Source organism: Alligator mississippiensis, chromosome 5, assembly GCF_030867095.1.
Source record: "Alligator mississippiensis isolate rAllMis1 chromosome 5, rAllMis1, whole genome shotgun sequence".
NCBI lineage: Eukaryota > Metazoa > Chordata > Crocodylia > Alligatoridae > Alligator > Alligator mississippiensis.
Window position 1 is genome coordinate 163,875,711 of NC_081828.1, and position 27,840 is coordinate 163,903,550.

Sequence of the window (27,840 nt, forward strand, 5' to 3'; positions counted from 1 at the left end):
CATGAGCCTGGGTGAGTGTGTAATCTGAATGCCCATGTAGTAGGTAGATCAGAAGTGCCAAGGTAGGTAGGGTAGATGCACTCCCTGCCTCCTCATGCAGGCAGCTCTTCCAAGGGCAGGGCAAGATGGTCATACTTGCTGCATATAGGCCAAGTTCAGCTCACCTCAGCATGGGACTGGTGCCAAGTCCATCATGCTGGGCGTTGCAGTGGCAGGGCAACTGCAGGCACTGGGAAGTAGCCTGCAAGTCCCACACCAGGCTGAGACTTTAGAGTGGAGTTAACGGGAGAAGGAACAGTGGCAGGGGTGCACAGGGAGAAGGGGATGCGGGCTCAATTTGTATTTTATTAAAGCCATGCTACTAGATTTAAGATAAGCTGAAGGACTCTAGTGACAAAAGAAGAGATGCCCTGAACAATCCTAGTAGAATAAAGAAAAAACACCAAAAATACAGCAAGCAGCTGTCTGTACAGTCCAAGAAAGCTGCAGCCGTAGGTGGAAAACTCATATATCACTTTCAGTACGCAGGAACAAAGCTTTTGGATGACAGGATACAGAGGATGTAGCTGGATGTGATGTAGCTGTAAATTTCTTGCCAAATTCTTGTCAAGTTTCCACTGTGATATTTAGCTGGTATTGGGACTCCCTCTATCCACCATCACAGTGTCATACGAGTGGATTAGTTCAGTATGAGATAAGCAAATAAAAAGAACATCTATTACAAAGGGATGAGTCAGGAAGAACAAAGTGCAACTGGAGTTGCAGCTAGCGAGGGACATGAAGAGTAACAAGAAGGGTTTCTACAAGTATGTCAATAACAAAAGGAAGACCAGGGAAAGTGTGGGTCGCTTCCTGAATGGGGGAGGCAACCTTGTGACAGAAGACACAGAAAAGGATGAAGTGCTAGTGCCTTTTTCACCTCAGTCTTCACAGGCAAGGTCAGCTCCCAGACTGCTGCACCTGGCAGCACAGTTTGGGGCGCTGAGCTGCCTGCCAACAGTAGCAAAAGAACAGGTTAGGGACTAGTTAGAAAAGCTGGACATATACAAGTCTGTGGGGCCAGATGCAATGCACCTGAGGGTGCTGAGGGAGTTGACTGATGAGATTACAGAGCCACCTGCCATCATCTTTGATAACTCATTGTGTCCTTGGATGATTGGGAAAGGGCAAAAATAGCCACAGAACCAGTGCCCTTTCCCAATCGGTTTTCCCTGCAGCTCTGTGGCTGCAGTCTCACAAACAAAATGGAATGAGAAACATTACTCTTAACTACATAAAACACTAGCTCATATCTTAAAAACTATACAGCAAGCAGGTATGAACCCACAAGCTGGCATAGAAATTTCTGTGAAAAAAAAGCAACTGAAAAAGTATGATTAAGAAAAGGAGTTAATCATCAGGAAAAAAACCCAAAATGATTAGGGAGAAAAGGTTCTTTGGGTAAATCTGATATATTTTATTACTCAATCTCAAATAGGTGGAAAAAATTCTTTGCAAGCTTTCGGGCACAAACACCCTTCGTCAGGCTGAGGAAGCATCTGCAGTTGGTTTGTACAATTAGGTAGTCTTTCAAGCCCAACCACCAAATATATCCACTTACGCTGAGATGACACCTCACAAAAGACTGTGCAGATAGATATTCAAGATCTGCCTTTAGGAAAAAGTCATGAGGTTCAGATAGACATATGCTATACTGTTTAGCCTCAGACACACTAACAAAATTAATCTCAAAAACAGCAACAGTAAATGACTATCATTTAAAAGGAAAAAAGCAAGCCGAGATGCTGACAAGGCAATACAAAAGCAGTAACAGTATACTGCACTGTCACAACCTGACCTAATCCTTATTTGACATTGCACTTAGGAGAAAAAGTTGTACTGGTTTGTGGTTTTGTATTTCACACAAAACAGGCTTCTAGAATGCACTTCTTAGAGGTACAAGCTCTAAATTTTTATCTAATAATTTATAGCTGTTAATTGAGATAAAGTGCTCATATTAAGCAGCCCCATTTCAAATCGCAGCATTGTTTAGTGGACATCAAAGCAACCTTAAAAATTAGAAATGTTTTCCCCATTCAATGAACATTGGGGTCAGCATTCCATAAAAACTTCCCCCAAAGCTTGTTTTGCTTCATTTGATGCATTTATTGCAGCTCAGATTTTTATTCAAATAAATTCCAAGGTATTAAGATGATGACACCACCTCTAATTGTTTTTCTTGTAAAAGCCACACTTGTTTCTTAGCTTTGTTCTCAAAAATCAATACCTTGGATTTAGTAGTGTTGATTTCCAAGCTATTTGAGACACAATAGTATTCAAAAGCATCTATTAACCTTTGAAGGCCTATCTGTGATTGTGACATTAATAGCGTATCATCTGTGTAAAGGAAAACGGGGATGGAATAATTCAATATTGTGGGTGCACGGAACTGATTCCCTGTTGACACGCATTTTAAATTATTCAGGTATAGATTAAAGTAGCCGACAAACAAGCAGACATCCCTGTAGAGCCCATGTCTTTGTTGGGGAACAACTGGAGAGGACACCACCAATCATGTTGTACTGGAGTCTGCCTGTAATGCATCTGGGAAGAGCCTGTTTGCTGGACATAGCTAAAGCTTTTCCCATAATAAAAAAACACTTACTCCAGGTTACCAGACATGCTGATAAAAACACAATATGAAAGACAGAGAGGGGGGAAAAATAGGACTCTCAGCAAGACCCACTCCATATCGGTCAGTACAGAGAATGATGACACCAAGTGCCATCCTGGGATCCAGGTCATGAGCTTAACCTAGAGATGTCGAAAACATTTCAAATTCCATAACCTCATAGCTTCCAGAAGCCTATATGACCACAGTTTACTCCCTCTTTTCTCCTCAGTCCCATATCCTTAGAAGGATCTGGTCTCTGCCACTATAAAAGCATCTACCCATCTGCTTTGAGAAAGCATGGTCCCCTGTTAAACTACAATCCTTTTTGTGTTTAATTAAATCCTCCATTGAGCAAAGTTTTCATACTTGCCTCTCTCATTGCTGCACCAAGCTTTTTTAGGCAGCAGTACAATAAGGGCAATTTTCAGAGCCTCATGCACAGAAATAATACTTGAAGAAAAAGATAAGCCATTAAATTGATCAGAACCTCGATAGTTTTTTTTTGCTACGTAAAGGCTCTGAACAGCAGCAAAAGCAATGAAGCTCTTAAGTGACATCTTTTACACCAGTGCTTCTCAAGCATGGCGTCATAAGATTCTTTTAAGGACGCCATGCAACATTAGCCATGTTTGATGTGCAAATACCTACATGATTCACAAGATAAACCCAAAGGCCCAATCCACATATGCAGACATGTGTGGTTTGTAGCGCCACAAACCTCTCTGAAATGCCACAAACCACATGTGTTGCATGTTAAACTATGTGCCCCGTGGCTAATTTGCAGTGCTGGGGCAAAATTTGCTAATGGGATTTCACAGTAGCAAAAAAAACAAAACAAAAAAACCTGCAAAGAAAGGTGGTGCTAAACACACCGAAGTGCCATGTGCCAAGACAAGCCCTGGGCTGCCTGTTTCCCTGTCTCTGTGCACTGCGGAGCTGCTATGCTGAGGCACCCTGCACCCCCACCAGCTGGCCAGGGCACAGTGTGCCTTGAGACAGGGGAGCAGGCAGCCTTGGGCTGGCTGCTCCTGTCTCCGTGTGCCTCTGTGCAGGGGCTCTGCTGAGGCACACTGCACCCTAGCCAGCCACGGAGCAGCTGGCTGGGGCACAGTGTGCCTTGAGATGGGGGAGCAGGCAGCCTGGAGATTTAAAAAAGGAAAACCAGTATGGATTCTGAACAAACTGATGCCCCCAGCTGTCAGGAGAAGTAGGAAACTGTCATTATTATGTGGATTTTTCAAGTGGTAACTACATAGCAAAACCTTCAGCTGCAAATCATGCTCCACTGACAAAACTGAACTTGCACGCATTTTTGTACCACATTCATTTGATTTGCATATACAGGTTTCCTACATGACATGAGTGAAATCTAATTTATGTACTAAACAGGATATTATAACTATTAATAATCTCTCCTTCTATTCCTATGTTCTTGTTTGTCAGAAAGGCCGTTGCCAATTGCTAAGAGCAACAAGCAGGTTTCAGAGAATTCTCCATTCAGCACACTAGATGAGGCTTATTACCAAGCTACTGAGCTGCTTCACTTCAGGTTAATAAATCACCTTTGGGAAACTTGGACATGCTCTTTTGAGCCAGAAATACTACAGTACAGAAATCAACAGAACTGAAATGGGGATATAATGCATTAACACGAGCCACTCCAAACATATTAATTAATGTTGATTATGCTGTAAGCAATTTTCACTTGGAAGGGAACATAGCCTATAACCCACCCGTACTACTCAATCTTTCATTACCAGTCGCTTGATCTCTGTAGCTATTTCTTCTTCTCTCATGGCTGCTTAGTTGCATCTCAGAAAAAGATAATACATTTGCTGAAAAGTTAGGAATAGCTCACTGTTTCCAGTATTACTAAAGTGGGTGATGCAAACAAAACACCAAGTAGTCAGATATACAGAGATCATTACTAGAGATGGGAGGTTACCGTTTCCTGGGTAGTTACTCATGTAATTCCTCTCAACATAAGTTATAAAAAAAGCATGTCAGGCATTAACAAGCTTACATTCTGTATCTCAGACCAAAAGAGAGAGTGATATAAAAACTAAAACCCCTGAATAAACTATCATCCTTGTCTAACTAGAAACACATACTCTGTGGCATTAGAGCAAATAATGGGCATGTTTCTCAATTCACACAGTACTTGATTTAAACACACAAATTATCATCTCTCCCCCAAGAAAGCAAATTTCATAACTCTATTTAGAACCCACAGGACATTACATTTTAAGAGGCAGACAGAAAACAGGGAAAGATGGGGTGGGGCATGGGAGGGAAAGAAAGTATAAAAACACAAAAGGCATTTTTTTGACTAGTACTTTCATTACGCAGTAAAAAGTACTGAAAACTATCTATTGATTTATCTGCATAGAAAATGAGATTCAGAATTACAAAAACCCCACTGGTGTCTATGCTGAAACTAAAATTTATTTTAGTTTCAGCATGGATACCAATGGGTTTTTTTTAATTCTCCAGTTAACAAGAAACTAGATGCTTTACTAATATGCTAGGTGTAGGAGTTCCAGGTGTGCTACGCCATAGTTACGCTAAACTATAGTAAGTTATAGTCACAAAAAGCAGTATGGGAAAAAGGGACCTCGTGAATGCTGAATGACCTAAGAAGGGAAAAAAAACCCCAAAACCCCAACCAACACCCCCTCCTCCACACACACACACACACACACACAGAAATCAAAGAAGGGAATAAAAAAAGAAGGGATGGGCAGGGTGGGGATTACCACTACAGCAAGCCCACTGGACTTGCTGCAAGGATTTGCCTGCAAGGCAAATCCAGCAGACTAAGGCACTCAAGGAAACCCACCCCTACTCCAGTCCCGGAACACTGTGTAAGGAGGGCTAGGGCCCCCAAAGGGAAACTTACATGCCTGTACACCAATGCCAAGAGCTTGGGGAATAAACAGGAAGAACGGTCCTGCTAAACAAGACGACTATGATCTCGTAGGAATAATGGAGACCTGATGGGACCTCCACCTATGACTGGGTCACAGGTATAGACGGCTATACTTTGTACAGGAGAGATTGGGTAGACAAAAGGGGCGGGGATGTAGCTCTCTCTGTCAAGGAAAGCTACACATCCCTGCAAGCTGACACTGGCACCCAGGGTGGATGACTGGATACTCTCTGGGTTAAAATCCATGGTGAACATGGCACAAAAGACACAATGGTAGGAGTCCACTACAGACCTCCTAATCAGGATCAAGAGCTTGACCAAGAATTCGCCAAGAAACTGACTGAGGCTACATGCTCCCGGTACATGGTTGTCATGGGAGACTTCAACTACCCAGACATCTTGTGGGAAGAGCACTTGGCCAAATCCAAATGGTCGCAAAGCTTCCTCACGTGCATGGATGAGCTCTTTCTGACTCAAGAAGTCTATGGACCAACAAGATGCAAAGAGCTGCTCGACCTGGTACTGGCAACGGGGGATGATCTAGTCAGTGATCTAATGATCGAAGGGAAGATTTCACTATCCACCGTAAAGCTGGCAAGTCTGTCAGCAATGCTGAAGTCCTCAACTTCCGGAAAGCTGACTTAGACAAGCTCAGGAGACTTGTTGGTGAGGCCTTAAGGGACCATGACCCAAAGGAGAAGGGAGTTCAGGATGAGTGGCTGTTCCTCGAGGGAGTGATCCTGAAAGCATAAGCAATGTTTATCCTGTCTCGGAGGAAAGGTAGCAAAAGGGCACAGTAGCCCCCTTGGCTCTGCAGGGAACTTGTGGACCTCCTATGTCTAAAAAGAAAGACCTATTCATAGATGTTAGGGTCGGAAGGGACCTCAATAGATCATCGAGTCTGACCCCCTGCATAGGCAGGAATGAGTGCTGGGTCTAGATGACCCCAGCTAGATGCTCATCTAACCTCCTCTTGAAGACCCCCAGGGTAGGGGAGAGCACCACCTCCCTTGGGAGCCCCTTCCAGACCTTGGCCACTCGAACTGTGAAGAAGTTCTTCCTAATGTCCAATCTAAATCTGCTCTCTGCTAGCTTGTGGCCATTATTTCTTGTAACCCCCGGGGGCACCTTGGTGAATAAAACCTCACCAATTTCCTTCTGTGCCCCCGTGATGAACTTATAGGCAGCCACAAGGTCACCTCTCAACCTTCTCTTGCGGAGGCTGAAAAGGTCCAGGTTCTCTAGTCTCTCCTCGTAGGGCTTGGTCTGCAAGCCCTTAACCATACGAGTGGCCCTTCTCTGGACCCTCTCTAGGTTATCCGCATCCCTCCTGAAGTGCAGCACCCAGAATTGCATGCAGTACTCCAACTGCAGTCTGACCAGCGCCCAATAGAGGGGAAGTATCACCTCCTTGGATCTATTCGTCAAGCATCTGCTGATGCATGATAAAGTACCATTGGCTTTTCTGATGGCTTTGTCACACTGCCGACTCACGTTCATCTTGGAGTCCACTAGGACTCCAAGATCCCTTTCCACTTCTGTGCCACCCAGCAGGTCATTTCCTAGGCAGTAGGTGTGCTGGACATTTTTCCTCCCTAGGTGCAGCACTTTGCATTTCTCCTTGTTGAACTGCATTCTGTTGTTTTCTGCCCACTTGTCCAACCTGTCCAGGTCTGCTTGTAGTTGTTCCCTGCCCTCCGGTGTGTCCACTTCTCCCCATAGCTTTGTGTCATAAAGGATGGAAGACTAGAACCACCTCAAAGAAGGAATATTCTACACTGGTCCGGACCTGTAGGGAGTGAACCAGGAAAGCCAAGGTTGCGACTGAACTCCAACTGGCTACACATATCCAAGACAATAAAAAGCCCTTTTTTAGATATGGGGGGAGCTGGAGAAAAAGCAAGGGTAATGTTGGACCCCTGCTAAACCAATTGGGACAACTAACAACTGATGCCCAGGGAAAAGCCAACCTGCTTAATAGGCATTTTGCGTTGTTTTTTCACCAGCCCCAAGGGACGGTCCTGCCCAATACGGTACTCTTGGGGAAAAAAAAACCTGTAGCACACTTATAAGCTTGGCAGTGCTATGCTTCATAGCACCATGGCCAAAAGGGACTTGGGGGTCATGATTGACCACAAGATGAATATGAGCCACCAATGTGATGGTCACAGCTGGTAAAGTGAGCAAAACGCTGACTTGCATCCACTGTACTCTGCTTTGGTGAGGCTGCAGCTGGAGTACTGCATCCAATTCTGGGCTCCACAATTTATAAAGGATGTGAAAAAGCTTGAGAGAGTCCAGAGAAGAGCCACACACATGATCAGAGGGCAGAAGAACAGGCCTTATGATGAGAAGCTGAGAGCCATGAGACTCGGGCATTTTCCAGGCTGAGAGCCATGCCTGGAAAAGTGCCGCTCATGGGACCTGGTGGCTGCCTATAAGTATATAAGAGGTGTACATCAGGACCTGGAATAACACCTATTCACCAGAACACCCCAAGGGATGACAAGGTCAAATGGTAACAAACTCCTCCAAGACCATTTGAGGCTGGACATAAGGAAGAACTTATTTAATGTCCAAGCCCCAAAGGCCTGGAACAAACTGCCTCCAGAGGTGGTGCAAGCACCTACTCTGGACTCCTTTAAGAGACATTTGGACATTTAGCTTGCTGGGATGCTTTGACCTCAGATGACTTTCTGCCCCTTGTCAAACCAACCTGGTGGCCTTCTACGACCAGGTCACCAAGTCCTCGGATGCAGGTGTCGCAGTGGATATAGTCTTTCTGGACTTCAGGAAGGCCTTCAACATGGTCTCTCATCCCATTCTCTGTAAGAAACTAGGAGACAGTGGTGTTGATGCCTACAGTCAGATGGGTCACTAACTGGCTAGAGGGCCACACGCAGAGGGTGGTGGTGGATGGGTCTTATTCGACCTGGAGGGATGTGGGTACTGGGGTTCCCCAGGGCTCGGTCCTTGGGCCCGCACTATTCAACATCTTCATCAGTGACTTGGGCGAGGGTGTAGAAAGCACCTTGTTCAAGTTCATAGATGACAGTAAGATGTGGGAGGAAGTGGGTACGCTAGTAGGAAGGAACAGGCTGCAAGTGAATCTAGACAGGTTACAGGGGTGGGTCAATGAGAACAAGATGGGGTTCAACACTGACAAGTGCAGGGTAATGCACCTGGGGAGGAGGAACCAGCAGCATACCTACAGGCTGGGGAACTCCCTTCTTGCCAGTGTTGAGACAAAAAAGGAACTTGGAGTCATCATTGATGCCACAAGGAACATGGGTCGACAGTGTGGGGACGCGGTCAGGAAGGCCAACCATACCTTGTCATGGATCCACAGATGCATCTCAAGCAGGTCCAAGGAGGCAATCCGCCCCCTCTATGCGACACTGGTCAGGCCGCAGCTGGAGTACTGCGTCCAGTTCTGGGTGCCACACTTCAGGAGGCATGTGGCCAATACGGAGAGGGTCCAAAGGAGGGCCACCCGCATGATCAGGGGTCAGCAGGGCAGGCCCTACGAGGAGAGGCTGAGGGACCTGAACCTGTTCAGCCTCCAAAAGAGAAGGCTGAGAGGGGATCTAGTGGCAGTCTACAAACTAGTCAAGGGGGACCAGCAGGCATTGGGAGAGTCCTTGTTCCCCCGAGCACTCCCAGGAGTTACAAGAAACAACGGACACAAGCTAGCGGAGGATAGTTTCAGGCTAGACATTAGGAAGCGCTATTTCACTGTCAGGGAAGCTAGGACCTGGAACCAACTTCCAAATGAAGTGGTGCTGGCTCCTACCCTGGGGGTCTTTAAAAAGGAGGCTGGACGAACATTTGGCCAGGGTCATTTGACCCCAGTATTCTTTCCTGCCACAGCAGGGGGTCGGACTAGATGATCTCCTCAGGTCCCGTCCGACCCTACCAACTATGAAACTATGGTATATGGCTTCAATTTTCCAGCCCATGTGTCTGCTCGCTGCTTGTTTGTCAGACACAGTGGGCCTTGAGGAAAATTTCAGAAACAGACTTTTAGAAATCAGTTAACTCTTGCTGTTGCCCTAGACCATTATTCTAATGCATATCTATTTTACCTATAAGCCAGTTACCAAAAACAAACCTCTAAATACCATTTTCTAGCCATCAGGGCTAGGGACAGAAGATACACATAAACCGGTTTAAGTGATCAGAAGCTGGTTTAAATCTGCAATAGAACAGAAGTCCAGTGCACATAAATCACTTTCAAAATCACCAAAACTGATTTAAGATAAACCTGGATGGATATAGTATCAGACTTACCCAATTTAGATCAAACCACTTTATGGAACTTCTGTCCCCAATCACTTCCTGGTTCAAGTTAACTCACAGTCCCCCGTCATCCCAAGATGCTTTGCAGCCTCGGGCTACGCTCCCTGCTCCAATGGAGTCGGGAGACAGGGGAACAGCCCCCACTAGCTAGGGTCTACACAGCACATAGATAAAGGGAAAACCCCTATGGTGGGGGCTTTTCAAGCCCTGGCAGCCCTCTCCCGTCAATCTGCTCCTTGGGCTACCCCTGAGACTACAGCAGCTAAGGCAAATGAGTTGGTTAGGAAGAATTCCCCTCAGCTCCTGGGGCTGCAGGACCCTGAGCTGGGGGGCGGGGGGAACCCCCTCTCCCCCGCCAAGGTAAGGGCTCCCTGGTGCCCCCATGCTGGGCTGCAAGGGTAGGCATCTGGCTGGGAGGACTCCTTCTCCCTCACTCCTGCAGCAGCAGCTGAAGAAAATCAGCAGCTGAGAAGAGGGGGGTGGAGGGAATTCCCTTGGATCCCCAGGGCTAGGGAACCTCCTGAGGGGGAGTCTCCCTCAAGGTGGGCCCACACCCAGACAGGGGGCTCCTAAACCCTCTGTGGGGGGACAGCAAGGGACTGGGAAAACTTGGCTGGACTGGCAATGGCCAGCAGGCTGGGAGATGTGCTCTAGCACCCCCCACCTACTGGCCTGGGTCAGTGCAGGTCTCCCCCACTGCCTCTCTCAACTGAAAACTGAATGTCAATTCAACTGGTTATCACTTCAACCTACACAGCTTAGAGGAAGCTGCCTAGTTTGAATTGATTCAGTCTTAGGTTTTGTGACTGTCTGTACTTAGCCTAGGTGTGTAAACTTTGCAAACAAAGCAAGTAAAGATGAACATCTCAGAGAAAGGAATAAGAATTGGCATGAGACAAGGGTGGGGAATAAGTATAAATACAGGGATGGGGAGACTTGTGCCTCATAGAAGACCTGGAGGACTGATACAGTGTCTTTACCTGTCAAGGACAATCTTCAGTAAGTTGGACAGACTGTTAAACAAACCAACTGATGCGCTGTCCGAAGACAATAAACCTTTAAGCTTTTATCAATATACACAGATCCAAGCTGTTTATTCCTGCGTTGGCTTGGGAATCTAGAAGACTGCTTGCTAGTGTCAGCTTTCCAGAATACAGAGACCCCAGCAGCCTATATCTCAAAAGCAACAGTAAGAAAACATTCCACATGGCTCAGAATAACACCTGGGGCTAGTCGTATATTATGCAGTTTAAGATTAAAGCAAAAACAAATAACTATTGGAATGTACGCTAATTTGCTAGATTATATTCAAAGCTTTAAAAAACCCAACACACAACCAACGACACAAAAATAATCTTAATAGTCAAAAGATATTGCAGCATTAGTCCTGTAGTCATAGTTAAATGTACATCTCTTAGTTCAGATTCATAGAACAAAATCTAGCCTTGAGCATCTTGACAATGCCTCCACTACTTCACTGACAGTTAATATTACCAGATCCAAGTTAAGGTTTTCAGCTAGAGCTAAAAAATGGTCTGTAGGGCTGCAAAATAGAAGCCAGTCATTACCAGGAACAGCTAACAGACAGCAAAATTGCAGAAGAAAGGATCGTTTCCATAGTAGAACATCAAGATAATTAGACAGGATAGAGGGTATTTAATTTAACACCTGTGGAGCTACCCCAGTTCAGTCCCTTGTTCTACCAGGGATGACCTGTGTGGCCTGGGACAAATCACCTAGCTACCTGTACCATAGCTGCCCATCTATAAAATGTAGATAATTCACACCATGGTTTTAGGTATAAATACATTAACAACTTGTAAAATACTCCAATACTATGGAAATTAAGCCATGCAACTAACTTAAAATAAAAAGACCATGACAACTCGACCATGACAACCCCGAGGGGCACTTGGGAACCAGCAGCGGGAAAGAGAGGAGCCAGGCACATGTGTGTCCCGCACGCACGAGCGCCCCTTAACCAACTGACTGACCGGAGGCAGCAGCAGAGGAATCGACAGCAGGGGCAACAACAGCTGATCCCCCGAAGGTAAGTGGGGCGGAGGGACCCGGCGCAGCTGAGCCAGATCCGGAGGGGAAGCCCCCCAGGTCCCATATAGCTGAGCCGGTAGGGAGCCGCGCAGCGCAAACAGAGCGCGCAAACAGGTGCGCTCTGTGAGAGCGTGCTGGCGTTTGCGCAGGCGTTTGCGCCGGCGGGAGGGCCAGGAGAGAGACTCTTGTAGACCTGTGTGGTGTCTACTCCCTACCCCTACAAACAGCAGCTCAAAATGGTGTCTACAAGGAGTGCTGCTAGGGCCTCTGCCCAGGGGGACAAGGCTAACCGGGGCTGGTCTGAGGCCTCCACCCAGACTGAGCCCATGGGGGAGCTGATGTCCCCCTACCTCCTGGCCTGTGGGGGATCCCCAGCAGGGCCAGGGGGGGCAGAGATTGGGGGCCCCCACACCTGTCCGGCAGGTGCCCGTCTTAGGGATCTGGAGGCGCAGTTGAGGGAGCTCCGGGAGGAGGTTAGCAGGCTGAGGGGGATCAGGGAGGTGGAGGATGAAATTGACAGATATTTCTTTTCCCTGCAGGACCAGGCACTGAAGGAAGAAGCAGCCCGGGGAATGCCCTCCGCAACAGAGTGGCAGACGGTCACAGCCAGGACCGAAGCAGCTCGCAGAGAATCGGTACCAGCTTCTCCAGTTCGACTGGAGAACAGGTACGAGGCCCTGGCGACCCTGCAGGAGATGGAAGAAGAGGAGGAAACCCTTGGGCAGGAAGAAACACCACATTCTTCACGCTCCGAACAGATCAAGAGATCCAAGAGGACCCAGAGGAGGAGGCGACGAGTGCTCGTCATAGGCGACTCCATCCTGAGAGGCATGGAAGGGCCCATCTGCCGCCAGGACCCCTCAGCACGAGAGGTATGCTGCCTCCCTGGAGCAAAGATTCGGGATGTGACGGAGGTAATCCAGGCCAGGATCAAGCCCACCAATTACTACCCCATGGTCCTAGTCCATGTGGGTACTAATGATGCGGCCAGGAGATCCCCTGATCACCTGATGGCAGACTACAGTGCTCTGGGCGGCATGCTGAAGGAGTTCGGTGCACAGGTGGTATTCTCTTCCATCCTACCAGTGAACGGATGCGGAAGACAGCAGGAGAACTGCATCCGAGAGACCAACTGGCGGCTTCGGCACTGGTGTCTCGAGGCAGGCTTCGGCTTCCTGGACAACGACCCGCACATTACAACGAGGGACATGCTCAGCTGGGATGGGCTTCACCTGTCCCCAAAGGTAAGCGTGTGTTTTCTTCTGGGTTGGCGGATCTCCTCCGGCAGGCTTTAAACTAGGCTCGTCAGGGGGAGGGGAAGATGAGGGCGGGGGAAGCTGTGGACCACCAAACCATGTGGCACCCACAAGGACAGCCCAGCCTGAAGAAAGAGAGCATTGGGAACCTGAAGGCCATGGGGAGGCCAGCACGACAGCACAGGTAAGGAATGAGAAGGTAAGAATCAAAGGGCCCCTTGGGACTCGGAGCGGGGGGGCAGCAAAGGCACCAGTCGCATGGCTCAAGTGACTATATACTAATGCTAGGAGCATGGGGAACAAGCAGGATGAACTAGCGCTCCTGCTTGCACTAAACACCTATGACTTAGTAGGGCTAACGGAAACCTGGTGGGATTCGTCCCATGACTGGGCGGTACATATTGAGGGCCATAGATTATACAGAAAGGACAGGGTGGGGAAGAAAGGGGGAGGGGTTGCGCTCTATGTCAGTGAGCAATATACATCAACCCTCATCAAGACGGAATCCAAGGATGAGGAAGTAGAAGGATTGTGGGTTAGGCTACATGGGGGGCAAGGAGAAAGGGATTTGGTGGTAGGGGTCTGCTACAGACCCCCACACCAAGGGGAAGAAAGAGATGCGGGGCTCCTGAGGCAACTCTCGGAGACCATAAAAGCTAAAGAGGCGGTAGTCATGGGGGACCTAAACTACCCGGACATCTGCTGGGAGACGCAGACAGCAAAGTCCCACCACTCACGCAGGTTTCTAACGTGTGTACAGGACCTCCACCTGACACAGGAGGTACACAGTCCCACTAGGGGGAATGCCTTACTGGATTTGGTATTGGCAACGGGAGATGACATGGTAGCGGACCTCCAGATGGGTAGCCATCTGGGGGATAGCGATCACCTAATAATAGAATACACCATAAGACGCCGAGTGGGTAAGGTAACTAGTAGGGTGAAAGTGCTAGACTTTAGGAAAGCTGATTTCAATGAACTCAGGCGATTAGTCAAGGACGCACTGCAGAGTAGGAGATTTGAAGAAATGGAAGCCCAAGAAGGGTGGCTGTGCCTTAAGGAAACGATCCTTTGGGCACAAAGCAAGACGATCCCCGAGCGAGGCAAAAGAGGGGAAGGGGCCAGGAGGCTTCCCTGGCTGACCACAGAAATCCAGGGCAGCCTAAGGGCCAAAAGGGGAGCACATGAAAAGTGGAAACAGGGAGAGATCACCAAAGATGAATATACCTCCTCTGCTCGTGCTTGCAGGGAGGCAGTTAGACAGGCCAAAGCTACCATGGAGCTGAGGCTGGCAACCCAAGTAAAAGACAACAAGAAATTGTTTTTTTAGATATATAGGGAGTAAAAGGAAGGCCCAGGGAGGAATAGGACCCCTGCTAAATGGGCAGAAACAATTGGTGACAGACAGGGGGGACAAGGCTGAACTCCTCAATGAGTTCTTTGCCTCAGTGTTCCTAAGTGAGGGGCACGACAAGTCTCTCACTGGGGTTGTAGAGAGGCAGCAGCAAGGTGCCAGTGCGTAGACCCTGACACGGTGCAGAGTCACTTGGAAGAACTGGATGCCTTTAAGTCGGCAGGCCCGGATGAGCTCCATCCGAGGGTGCTGAAGGCACTGGCCGACATCATTGCAGAGCCACTGACGGAAATATATGAACCCTCGTGGCGCACGGGCCAAGTCCCGGAGGACTAGAAAAGGGCCAACGTGGTCCCCATTTTCAAAAAGAGGAGGAAGGAGGACCCGGGCAACTATAGGCCAGTCAGTCTCACCTCCATCCTTGGCAAAGTCTTTGAAAAAATTATCAAGGCTCACATTTGCAAGAGCCCAGCAGGACAAATTATGCTGAGGGGAAATCAGCACGGGTTCGTGGCAGGCAGATCATGCCTGACCAATCTAGTTTCTTTTTATGACCAGGTTACGAAACGCCTGGACACAGGAGGAGGGGTGGATGTCATATACTTAGACTTCAGGAAGGCCTTCGATACGGTATCCCACCCCATACTGGTGAACAAGTTAAGAGGCTGTGACTTGGATGACTGCACAGTCCGGTGGGTGGCGAATTGGCTGGAGGGTCGCACTCAGAGAGTTGTGGTGGATGGGTCGGTTTCGACCTGGAAGGGTGTGGGCAGTGGGGTCCCGCAGGGTCTGGTCCTTGGACCGATACTCTTTAATGTCTTCATCAGTGACTTGGACAAGGGAGTCAAATGTACTCTGTCCAAGTTTGCGGAGGACACAAAGGTATGGGGAGATGTAGACATGCCGGAGGGCAGGGAACAGCTGCAAGCAGACCTGGACAGGTTGGACAAGCGGGCAGAAAACAACAGAATGCAGTTCAACAAGGAGAAATGCAAAGTGCTGCTCCTAGGGAGGAAAAATGTCCAGCACACCTACAGCCTAGGGAATGACCTGCTGGGTGGCACGGAAGTGGAAAGGGATCTTGGAGTCCTAGTGGACTCCAAGATGAACATGAGTCGGCAGTGTGACGAAGCCATCAGAAAAACCAATGGCACTTTATCGTGCATCAGCAGATGCATGACAAATAGGTCCAAGGAGGTGATATTTCCCCTCCATCGGGTGCTGGTCAGACCGCAGAGTACTGCGTTCAAGAGGGATGCGGATAACCTGGAGAGGGTCCAGAGAAGGGCCACTTGTATGGTTAAGGGCCTGCAGACCAAGCCCTACGAGGAGAGACTAGAGAACCTGGACTTTTTCAGCCTCCGCAAGAGAAGGTTGAGAGGCGACCTTGTGGCCGCCTATAAGTTCATCACAGGGGCACAGAAGGGAATTGGTGAGTATTTATTCACCAAGGTGCCCCCGGGGGTTACAAGAAATAATGGCCACAAGCTCGCAGAGAGCAGATTTGGATTGGACATTAGGAAGAACTTCACAGTTCGAGTGGCCAGGGTCTGGAATGAGCTCCCAAGGGAGGTGGTGCTCTCCCCTACCGTGGGGGTCTTCAAGAGGAGGTTAGATGAGCATCTAGCTGGGGTCATCTAGACCCAGCATTCTTTCCTGCTTATGCAGGGGGTCGGACTCGATGATCTATTGAGGTCCCCCCTCCGACCCTAACATCTATGAGTCTATGAAACTCTTTACAGTGGCAAAGAACACAGAGATCAGATGCCACACTAAAACATGTGGCTTGTATTTAAGGCCATTAATATTGGTGGCAGGAAGGCGGAAAGTAAAAGGAAGAAGGATGAGAATGTAATTACAATGGTATAAGAGTCCCTGGAAAGCAGAGAATTTAAGCTTTGTCCACTTCAGAGGCTAGGAAAGTTACAGGCTTTACATTTGACAAGATTCTTTAAGTTTCCCTCTACTGCTAGAAGGTTGCTACTTAAAGTCATAAATGCACAAGGAGTGTGTATTAATTATCTATGATAGAATTTCAACTGGGAATGGTGTAACAGGAGCACTGAGGGTCTTGTGATTAATCCAGAAGGACAGGCATGGAACATATCATATGAGATTGGTCTGTTACCAAAGCGGGAAAAAAAATGCTAGACCAAATTCCACTCAGTTGTACCAGCATGAACCTCAAGTAATTCACTGCAGGCCATGATCTCATTCTGAGTTCACACAACTCTGATCAGGTTTTGGTTTATTCTGTTTAGAATAATATCCAAGCAATATTTCCTGTATTCCTCTAGTTACTCTTTTTATAGATACTTGCATGAAAACAGAATTGTGTTTATTTTATCCTCTCCTACTGCTTAGTCACTCTAGGAAATCAACATCAAAATTTTCACACCAAATGATGTCACACAGAGCTACTACTTCAAGTAAGGATTAGGCAGCAGGAGCAAACTGTATATAAAAATAAAAGAAAAAAAAAAGATCTAGCTTTCATGCACCTGCCCGTAAGTAATAAAAGATAACAAATAAGCAGAGGTAGCTATAGAAAGAATTTGAAGCGATTATTGGTTTAAAAGCATGAAGTATCAAAACTTCAAGAATGACAGTGAATTTTTCCAGTCTCTTAAGCTTGATTTTTCCAGAAAGATACGATACTTCGTGGAAAGATATCAACATAAGAGTATAAATACTTTTATTAAGATTCTGGTCTATGTTTTACACAGATTATGTATAAACATTTGTTGAAACTGGAGATTTTCAAGAGGAAAGGAAAAGAAGAAAATCTCAGTGCAGGATATGTGAAGATTCAAAGCACATTAAATCCACAACACATCTGATTGCTTACTCCAGTATGATGTGCATGTCAAAGTTTCCTGTTTTTAAAATTTCTTTCCTGTGACGCTTGGAGTTAATTTTTCCATCACAGCCACAAAACCATCCAAACCACTAAATCTTCTCTATATTTTGGGATTGAATAATCTAGGTCCCATTTTTAAATATTCCCCTTCCACACAGTGTGTTGCATTTCTTGCCCAAGAACTGAAACCTGCAAAGCTATTACTACAAAACTGGTGATGGCAATTATTTATCCAGTCCCATAACAATGTAGAAAATAAACACACTCCTACATGAAAACAGCAGAAGTTTAAACATAGTTCTGTAGTGACAGCAACAGAGGGAAAGCAAAAAAGAAGAAAAGCAGGCTGAAAGTAACAGCGAGGTAATGTTTTAATTTAACATACATCTGATGGCTCAGCTCTTCAAGAATATTTATGAGCAGTTTTAACTATTGTCATTATAATCAGATGTTCTGCATAGGCAGCAACCTTTTTTTTTTTTTTTGGATTAGTGAGAAAGTTTCATATGTTGCATGCAAATTTTTATTCCAGCAGTGGAAAACTTCTGGTCCGCTTTAAAGGAAAATTTCCACTGCTACAAAGGATTCCAGGAGAAGGAGCCGTACAGGCATTCAACCACCCCCAGTGTCTCCCCTGCTCCTTGCACCTTCTGAAGACCAGAGTAATTCCAGTCTGGAGAAAGCGTAAACTGTTCCAGTCCTTCCATCCTAGGGAGACTGGAGTGGTAGGACAAACCTTCCTGCCCACTTCTCATTCCAGAATCTCCAGCAGTGAAGAGCCAGCAGGGAGCAGTTTGCAGCTTTTTTTCCCCTCTCCTCCTGGGCTAGGGACAGACATTCAAAAAAGCCTGAGCCTGTATTGATTCAATCTTTACAGGTTAGTCTAACTTGGCTAGGCTAAATCAGTGTTGTAACTGGACAGATGACCCAGAAATGCAGGCATACGTCTGCAGTGGCTCAGGCTAGAAGCTGGGGGATACTAGAACAGCCCTCCCTTCCTTCCAGAGCATGGAGCTGAGGCGGGGCTGGCCAGGCTCAGGCAGGAGCTCCGATTAGTACAGCAGGGATTTGATAACAGTGTTTATCACCAAATTAAGAAAACAGAGGGACATTACCAGTTACTTGTTGATTCAGCACCACCATAGCCAGCATGTGGTCTGCTAGCTAATACACAGGAACGCCTCATCAAGGAAGAGGGGAGGGGGGAATTCCTGCTTAGCAGGAAGTGGTGAAGGGAGCAGGGAAACAGCCTACAGTCTCTGGAGCAGCAACCAGGGAGCAGAGGGGAGGAGCCAGCCCTGCTGTGGAGCAGAGAGCATGCTGGGATGTTGGGAGCGTCTGATTTAACTTAAACTGGCAAGGGGTCTGGGACAGACATTGCATAAGCTAGTTTGGGCCAAATCAGTTAAATCTGATACTACATTCAACCAGGTTTATCTCAAATCGCTTTCTGCCATTTTCATACCGGTTTATGTGCACTGAACATCTGTTCTGTTACAGGTTTAAACCAGTTTCTTATCACTTAAACCATTTTGCATGTGATGTCTGTCCCTAGCCCTGGTCTACAGGAGTGTTGGAGGGGCAGCAGCTCTCACCTTTTTCTCTAGACCAGGACAACTTGAGTTTCTGAAAATCATGACAGCATTTCTCTGCGACTCCATTCTTCCTGGTCCCCAGGAGTTAAACTGCAGGAAAGTGTAGAAATGTTCACTGTCCTGAGAAAAACTTCTGGGGGCACCTTTTAACTGGCTGGAGTCAGGTTATTTTTCCTGGATCTACCATTTTTGTGCTCAGAGAAGCATAGTGAATGCATGTACATTTGTTTCTGTCTAGGTAGAAATGCGATGTCTGTATATGGCCTAAGTCAAATACAGGGGCAGCATAAACCTTAATAATTAGAAGTTAAAGTGATTAGAATATTTCTTCACTACATTGCACCTGTTTATTCTGAATTGCTAAAAATTAATGCAACTGAAGTTATGGCATGGTGTGATGTAAGCCTATAAAATGGTCAGGATTCTCACAAATTGTATGCACAAACACAGTGCACGTACTAAGAAATTTTAACCAAAAGTTTCTACAGGTATCACCTCCCATGTCTACTTAAGTAGCCATACTCCAGCCTGCCTTAACACAACAGTTTGAGTCAAATTGAGTTACAGATATGTTTGGCCTCCACTAGCATTAACACCAGAGCAAAACCAGTGTAGTCCAGCACTGTATTAAAAAAATAAGAGTAGAACTTCATAAAAATGTCATAAAAAAACCCCCAAAACATCCCCCTCCCCCCGCCCCCAAAAAAAACCTCTTAAGTATTTTGGACAGACATATTGTACCACAAAATTCTGCAGCTCTGCTCTATACTTCAACTTTTCTCATGAATTCTGCGCATTCTGGGATGCCTGCTAAAAATTAAAATTGTCTTCAGTTATAGGAGTCAAATTAAAAGTACTAGAAACCACCTACTGGCATTTCTTTGCCATTTCCAAACTGTTTCTAAGAGGCATGGAGGATTCTGATCATGACAGGGATTAATAAAAATTGAATGATGTGCACAAGTCACCACACCAACTTATAGATTTGGCTCTCTGCTCTCTTAACTATTGATGTTATGAAATGGCTAAGGGAGAAGGAGCAGAAGCAGGTGGGTGAAATCAAGTAGCTGCTTCTTCACATTGCTGTGCAATTGAATGTTGTGGGAGATTTCTTTAAGTCTGATTAATTAAAATTGTGCTCCCAATATCAGGTCTTCTCTACATTTTTCAGGCCATTGGAAAGTTGGGGAACTCTACTGCTCCTCTTCAATAAAAGGCCTTAAGTGGGAGCAAAGGCTACACACCAATAAGATCCTTTTTCCTCTTAAGGGTTTAGTCCCTCTGTCCCCAGTTCAGCTTGCACAGCCCTGAGCACTCCAAAGTTAGCTCACCTGATCTCTCTCCCAGGACATTCCAAAGTAAGCTTGGCAGCTCCCTTACTCCAGATTTTTTTGCTCCCAGGACAACCATCTTCCTATTACAGACTCCTTCACAACTGCTTATCTCTGCCTCTTCCCTAGGTGCCTACTGGGTATCATGTCCAAAAGATGTTATATAACCAATCTCACCTGAACCTCAAAATGACTATTCATTTCCTTGTCGGTGGATGTATCTTATCAGATAGAAGTCACAGGTGTCTGGTCTGTCACTCAAGCCATTTCTTCCCCACAGAGGGAAGTCAAGAAAGAACTGAGGTATGCAACATTATTATGACATGAATATATTTAAATTATGGTTTTGCTATAACATTGCTCATCTGTCACAGGTATATCATTTGACCCCTATTTTTAGGAATACTTTTGTAAAAATAAAGAATGTCAGCTTCCATCTGACATCAACAAAATGAGAGAGCATTTGTATGAGGCTGATTTCAGGTGGTATTTGATTAATCAATCATTCTTAAAAAAGAAAGGGATTCTGTATATTACGGCTCTGTGTGTGAGGTGGAGCAGAGGCGGGTTACCGCTGTGGGCTGAGGCTCTGCACCCCACTGCTGTTGCCTCGGGAGCTGTGCATTGGCTGCTCTGCATACCCTGCCCTCCTGGTAGTGGAAGGCACATGGCATCACGCAACTCCTGGGACAACGGCAGTGTGGCGCAGAACCTCAGTCTACAGCAGTAGCCTGCCTCTGCCCCACGCTCTTATCAGGAGGGCACATGCCCTCCATGCCTTCCCCAGAGTGTGCAGAGTGGCAGGAGCCCCCCTGCACCCCTGGATGAGCTGCCTGAGGCCTCAACCGCCCCACAACCCACACTGAAGCCCCCCACTCACCCCAGCCCCTGCCCCAAACCTTCTGTCACAATGGGGGTCTCAATCTGCGACTCCCTCATGCCCCTTCCACCCCACACTTACCTGCTTGGCGGTGTCTGTGTAGTAGCACAGTAAAAGTATCTTTTAAGTTCAAGTTGTACTCAGCCCCCCAAATAATATTTTCTCCCTCTGCCTATGAGGATTAGTATTTAGCATAGGTGCCTTCTTCTGCTACAACCATCCATGTTGTGTCTCTACACATAAAACTGTCATTTCAATACAGGTAAGAGATATTACCATATTTCTCCTCATGCCCTATTTATAACTTCCAAAAGGCTGGCAGATCTATTAATTATCAATCAATAGCCAGTGGCGATTTACTGAGAGGCTCAAAGAGAGAAAACAAAATTGTGAGGGGGTCACAAAAAGCAAGGAAATTGCACATGGGGGCAGTGCGCGCAGCTCAAAATTGGAGCCTGGCCAGTCAGAGCCATACTGCAGCTGTTGGCCAAGCTCCAACCAGCAGCACTGCTGCTGCTCCAGCCCCAGAACCCAGAAGGCCCCCATGTAAGGCTACTGGCGCCAGCCCAGTGCTGCCCCCAGCCTCACCTACTCCACCCAGGGTAACTTGCCATACACCAGAGGGCGCATGGCATAGGCATTCCCTGGGGACAATTAACTAGCAGCAGCACAAGGTGTTCAGCTGCTTCTTTTCCCCAAGGAAACAAGGGTCCGAGCTCATGTGGACACATACATAGACTTTGCTGGATTAAGCAAACTGGCTGTCTTGATGCATCACAGAACAGGAAATACCCCTCACCCTATACCATGGGTAGGGAGGGGAAAAACTAAGGGGTGATGTTATCTCCCCACTTTCTCTATTTATCCAGACCCATCTCCAATGATAAATTGGTAACAAGTCTGGCCAAGCAGGGAAAATCCTATTTTCCCCACTCAGACAGACCTGTGCCCCACATGTGGCTGGGTGAAGAAGTCAGACTTCCTTGCAAATGGAGAGGTACCCCAAGATTCCCCAGGGTGCCCCTTTGTAAGCAAGGAAAGCAGGCAAGTGCTCTGAGAGTTTCAGGGCCCCTCAAGCCTCCAGAGCACCTGCCTGGAGTGGTAGAAGAATGCAAGCAGCTCAGGCTGACTGTCCCACTCCACCACAAAGGTAAGCTATCCACCACAATTAAGTGGCAGTCTATTACTACCTTTTGCTACACCACTGATTTTCCTTTCATGTGGTACCACAACAGGTTTAGGTGTCTATTTTCTCAGCACATGCACCACCATAACCAACCACACATGAGACTTAGGATCACATTTGTTTCCAGCCTTGGGTGCACCTCTACCTCGCTTTCTGCCTGACTTCAGACTAACTTGGCTAACTACTACTCATTCCATAGAGAAAGCATACATTTTTAATCATTTGGTTGTTTAAAAGTCTAACAGCTATCAAAGTATGTTACATGATCAGTAAAGTAGTTAACATTTAAAGGAATATAATGTTCAATAATTTACAGGTAGGAGAGATCATCATCAGCAATCTAGTTTCACAGACAAAATGATAAAACATTCTGTTGCATCATACAAGACAGTGAAGCCAATGAACAACTACTTATTTTCCACTTTTTACTTGCTGTGCAAGTATAAGATATTTTCCTGGTACAGTAAAAGTTCAAGAAAGGCACTGCTGGGCTAACTATAAAAGGGAAGCCTTTTCTGCTTTAATCAGAAGAGTATTCAGCCTTTTTACTGACACTTCAGAAGCAGAGGTCAATTTGTCCCATCTTGAAAGAGGGTTTCATACAATATCTTGAAGAGATTTCTGGAGAGGTACTTTCAACAAGAGGTAATGGGACAGCACTAAAAGATATGTGCACTTGATTTAAGAATGTTCAAGACACCAAACAAAAAATCAGTTGCTTTATCTACAATAAAAGAGTATAACAGGAAGTGCTACTCATCTGATAACTGTCTTGGGAGGTAGATCTCCATAATTCTGTGTTGTGGTTAGCAAAGTAATATGTCACTGCAACCTAACTCTAACCTTTCCAGTATCCTAAGGGATAGTGCATAATGTGTCTGTTTTCTTTCCTTTTTCCTCTATTCACATTTTTCCTTTTTCCCCCATTCCTGTCTCTGAGAATCATCACTGAAGTACCCACTAAAGCAGAGATTCTCAGCCTTTTTTGGATACAAGCCACCCCTCAGACTCAAGGAAAATGCTAGCTCTTGGCTTTCACTTGGTTTTTTTTTTTACTATGAAAAAAATAAAAAATAGAACAATTCTTCTGTTGCAAAGAACAACAGGTCAAAATGTTTCTGACACTATGGATTCTTGTTCAAAATCCGAGTTTATCTTGTGAACTGTGTGTGCAACTAACAGTGCAAGACTGTGCATCGTCCTTAAAAAGATTTCACAGCACAGCACCTGTAGCACTGGCTGAGTATCATTGCCCTAAAGATCCTAGGTGGTACATGTATGAAGGTGTAGGTGTACCTCAGTCTGAATAACATAACATAATAGAGGCAATAAAAAAAGAAAACAGATCAGTAACTACCCAGATAAGAATATCTTGTATACCTTAAACTCAAATGGGATCTAGCAGCTGACTTCAAAAATTCTGTAACTTGTCTCTCCTATTCTATAAAAGTGTTTTAGCCATACTAGATCAAAGATTTAAGCATTAAAAAGGTGTTTTGACTCTTATGGCCAGGGGACCTTTGTCAGCACCTCAAGGAAAATGCCATTTGAACAAGCACTGCGGAAAAAGCAGTAACTTTATTTAAGGTGGATTATTGTTTTAAGAGGTTTTTTCTGAAACGGTTTTTATTTTAAAGCAAAGCTGATTGATCACTAATTTCCCCAGAGAAAACGGAATTGCAGAGTCTGAGCCCAACTAATTTTTGCTGAAGTGATCAGGGTTGAGACACAGGAGACTGTTACCTAGCACCTGATCAGAAAGTTAGAAAATCTTACAGTTCCTTTTTGAAACAAAAGCTATGGCTTGAAACCTAACAAGAAGGGGCCCTCAGACCAGGAAAGTCAAAGGTAGTGAACTGGGATTACAGGTTCTGGGTTGAGGACTAGAGCTATTACCCAGATTACAGGTAACGTTGTGGGTTAACTAATGATAAGAGACAGAAACAGATCTGCAGCCGGACCTTTAATTTTCTTGCACTTCAAAACACAAAAACAAACATTTAACCCAAAGTCCACCTGGCCACCCCATGACAGCACAACGTAGATTCTCACCTATACAGGCTGAGGAGACTTGAGTGGTGGGAGGAAGGTAGCATGGCAGCAGGTCTTCATGAATTCGCCAAGTTCTCCAAATTTCCCTCCAGCCTATACCCAGTATTTCTAGATGACTGGTTCTAATATTCTAATAAATGATCTCTGATCAATTTCATTTAAATTTTTGCTTCTCTGAAACTTTTGGACCTGGACTGAACCAGTTCTCTTGTGGACTTGGAAGATGTCAATTAGTTTGTATTTACATCCTTGGAAAAATAAAAGGGAAGGTATAGTGGCTTGTTACTGTTCACAGAGCAGTTTTATTTTCTCTGGGCCAAACATGTCCCCACAGGAAGCAACATAAACCATAAAACAAACAACTGCATAAGCAATAAACAGTTAAATCAACCTCTGTGGTCCTTCCCAGACCCTGAGAAGGCAATTCCAGCTCTGAGCTGCCTCCACAGAACTGCAGTCTTCCATATCCTTTGACTCTCCTCCATGGAAGCTTTTAACTTCTTCTAGGGCCAGCCAATCATCCCTATCAGCTGGTCTAGTCCTCCTAGGCAGGCAGGTGATCCCCTTCTAAACACCTGCAGCTGGGCTACAGACCATGAGCCATGTACCCTGTTACAGAGGGTTTCTTATCCCTTTTTCTTCCCTCTTGTTCAACACTGGCCTGTTTCTTCTTTAGTTTATGGTCTTCAACAAAGCTGTTTTGTTTTTACAGATTTGCTAAGCATCTTACCAAAAAGATATCTATTACAACAAAATAACATCTAATACATTTGGTTACATCAATCACCACTACAAATATTTTAAAATAAAGCTATTATATAGTATATCTGGATTATTTAATGTATGGTCTTCCCTTATGTCGCCTTTCAGGCCTTGTGCTTTGTTTAACTGTAATCTCATTAGTGAGTTAGACAGTTATGCTGAGGGCTTCCTTTATCCTACTGGCCTAACTAGTTGTTACATCTGCAAAGGTTCAAGCTACAGTCACTCAGAAAAAAGTTTTGAGGCTTTCTGCTTAGCCACACTTCTGCAGTCTGGCCTAGGCCCCTTGAAAATGGCCAAAGCTGGCAGCAGCTGCCAAGCACCACAGTAATACAAACAAGTGGCACATGTTGCAGTTGCATTAGAATTGTGACAGTTGACAATTTTAACTAACGATAGCAAGTACTGAAGTAGGAAAAAAGCAAAAAGGTAATATATGTGTCACATTATTTAAAAAGGGAAAGAACAGGAAAAGTTAGGGAAGATTATTCTAAAGAAACTGAGGAATAGGGAAGAGAGGAAGGAGGGAAACCAGCTAATAGAGTTTTGCAGAGCAAGGCAGCTAAAAACTCAAGTGCTAACAAAAAGATACTTAGTTCATCTACTGATACTCTGAGCACCAGAAAAATAATTATGTTTGGGGGAGTTTAGAAGATCGCTTAGAATGACTGCTACCAGAGGTTGAGGGAGACAGAGTCTGGAGCAGACTAGGGGAGATCTCAGGAACATCCTCAAAGGGGAGCAAGAAAATAAAACAACAGCAACCAGGTCCCATCCACACTAAGTCCCTTTCAGCAACAGCTAGCACTGAAAAGGCTGCAGATAAAGAAAGAAAAAAAAAAGCAGTTTCAAAGAGATATGCTGCACTTGTTTGTGGGCTGCAAGTTATTTTATCTCCAAAGTGAGTGTTAGAGTGAACGGAGTCAGCATCAGTTTGGGAGAGAGAAAATCCACATCATTACTACATTGATGTGATTGGAAGGGGCACAGCATCTACCCAGGCTTTCACAGGGACAATTTTGAATGTTCAGCCACCTAGGGAAGGCAATGGGCACGGCTGTGTTTTTAAGTGCTTCTGAGATGAGTTATGAATTAAACTCCTACCCTAGGAGGTGTAGGAATGCATTTCATTTCCTAACTGTGACACTATTTCTAAATATTAACTGGAATTTAAGCAGATATCTGTTATAAGTGAACCCAGGTTCACTTAAAGTAAGGCAACCAAACAGCCACGGACATGTCTGGCATGAATCTATGGAATGAGGAAGAAAGTAATGGAAAAGTAACTTTCAGCAATGAACAATATAAATTGCCAATTATTGATCTCAATTTTGAGATGTACTCTGTCAATCGGTTCATAAGTCTTTTTCAGAAAGCCAGGATCACCCACACCTTAGGCCTCAATAAGCATTAACAGTTCTACTGTATCATTGTTTCTGGGGTCGTCATATTAACATCAAGTTTTAGAAGTGGCATTTTAAAATTCCAACCTAGCAAAGAATCTTGCTTATGCCGAAGACCTAGTATTTCTGAAGTTTGTAGCTCTCATAAGGCCCTATTTAGCATTCTTGTGTCCTTCAGGCAGTTTGTTCATTACTCTAAAATAGGAGATTGCCCAAAACAAGGCAAAGGACCACATACTACAGAAGATAAAATCCACAGTCCAAACAAACACAGCACCATCAGAATCGGGAAAACCTGGGGACCTGAACAAAACCTTGTCATTGCTCAATTTCACGCTGCATCAGCTGATACACAAGTTTCTAAAAGTTCAAATACCACATCCAGAAAACCAGATTAATAAAAGCAAAATCTGAAGAGATTTCACAAATTATTCCCTTGCAGTATGGCACAAGTAAGGAAAACTTAAAAAAAAAACAAACCCCAAAACCTTTAAAAATCCAAGTTCTTATTCTATGTGGTTTTAACTGTTTAAAGAAATTGAAGCTTATTAGAAGCTTCTCTATTTCTAGCAGTTAAGCAAGGATTTTTGAACAGTGTAACCCTGAGAGACAAAGAGAGAGAGAGAGACCTGTTTGGAAAAAATATATATATTCCCAATAATAAAGCTGCCAAGAAGAGTGAGGAAACATTTATAAAAGGAAATGAGCCAAATCAAGTGTAGCAGGTATTTTATGTAATCCATTCTTGCTTTGTTGCCAGAGTTTATCTTGGTAACTAAAACCACCAAATAAGGCCTACCATACTCATTATCTTTGCCATTCTCTGAAGAATACCCTACATGACTTCTTTGCCCCAGACTGTTTTCTCTACATGACCTCTCTATCCCTTAATCTTAATTCTCTCTAACCAGAGATAATCCACCCTAACAGCCTGCTTGGAGATAGTTATTTTTGTCTGTTAGCATGACTAATCAATAATTAGAATACACCTGTATTTCCATGACTCCAGCACAGGGGCAGGCAATTATTTTGGGCAGAGGGCCGCTTACCCAGTGTTAGCAAGCTGTTGAGGACCACATGGGTAGCCCCACCCCTTGATTACCATCTTGGGACCAATGTCCCAGGGCCAGGTGGGGCCCAGAGCAGGGCAGGGGCTGTGGAGCCAGGCTAGGCTGCACCAGCAGGAAGAAGGGGGAGCTGGCCCGGCTCCATGGAGCCCCTGCTGGCT

General features: G+C 45.5%; 1 protein-coding gene across 5 annotated transcripts in view; it reads right to left on the reverse strand.

Annotated features, from left to right (window-relative positions):
- Positions 1-27,840, reverse strand: part of BZW2 (basic leucine zipper and W2 domains 2) — a 104,831-nt gene that overhangs the window by 70,096 nt on the left and 6,895 nt on the right. For 2 of the 5 annotated variants that reach the window (XR_009462634.1, XM_059728951.1), the window contains exon 1: positions 24,839-24,927. The exons of 2 other annotated variants lie outside the window; for them this stretch is intronic. Coding sequence is in view for 2 of the 3 variants with exons in the window: in XM_059728951.1 (XP_059584934.1) it covers positions 24,839-24,912 (74 nt within the window). In the remaining variant the exon portion in view is untranslated. Of the gene's footprint in view, positions 1-24,447; positions 24,776-24,838; positions 24,928-27,840 lie in introns of those variants that run through there. One more of the 5 variants, XM_059728952.1, reaches the window with a different exon arrangement.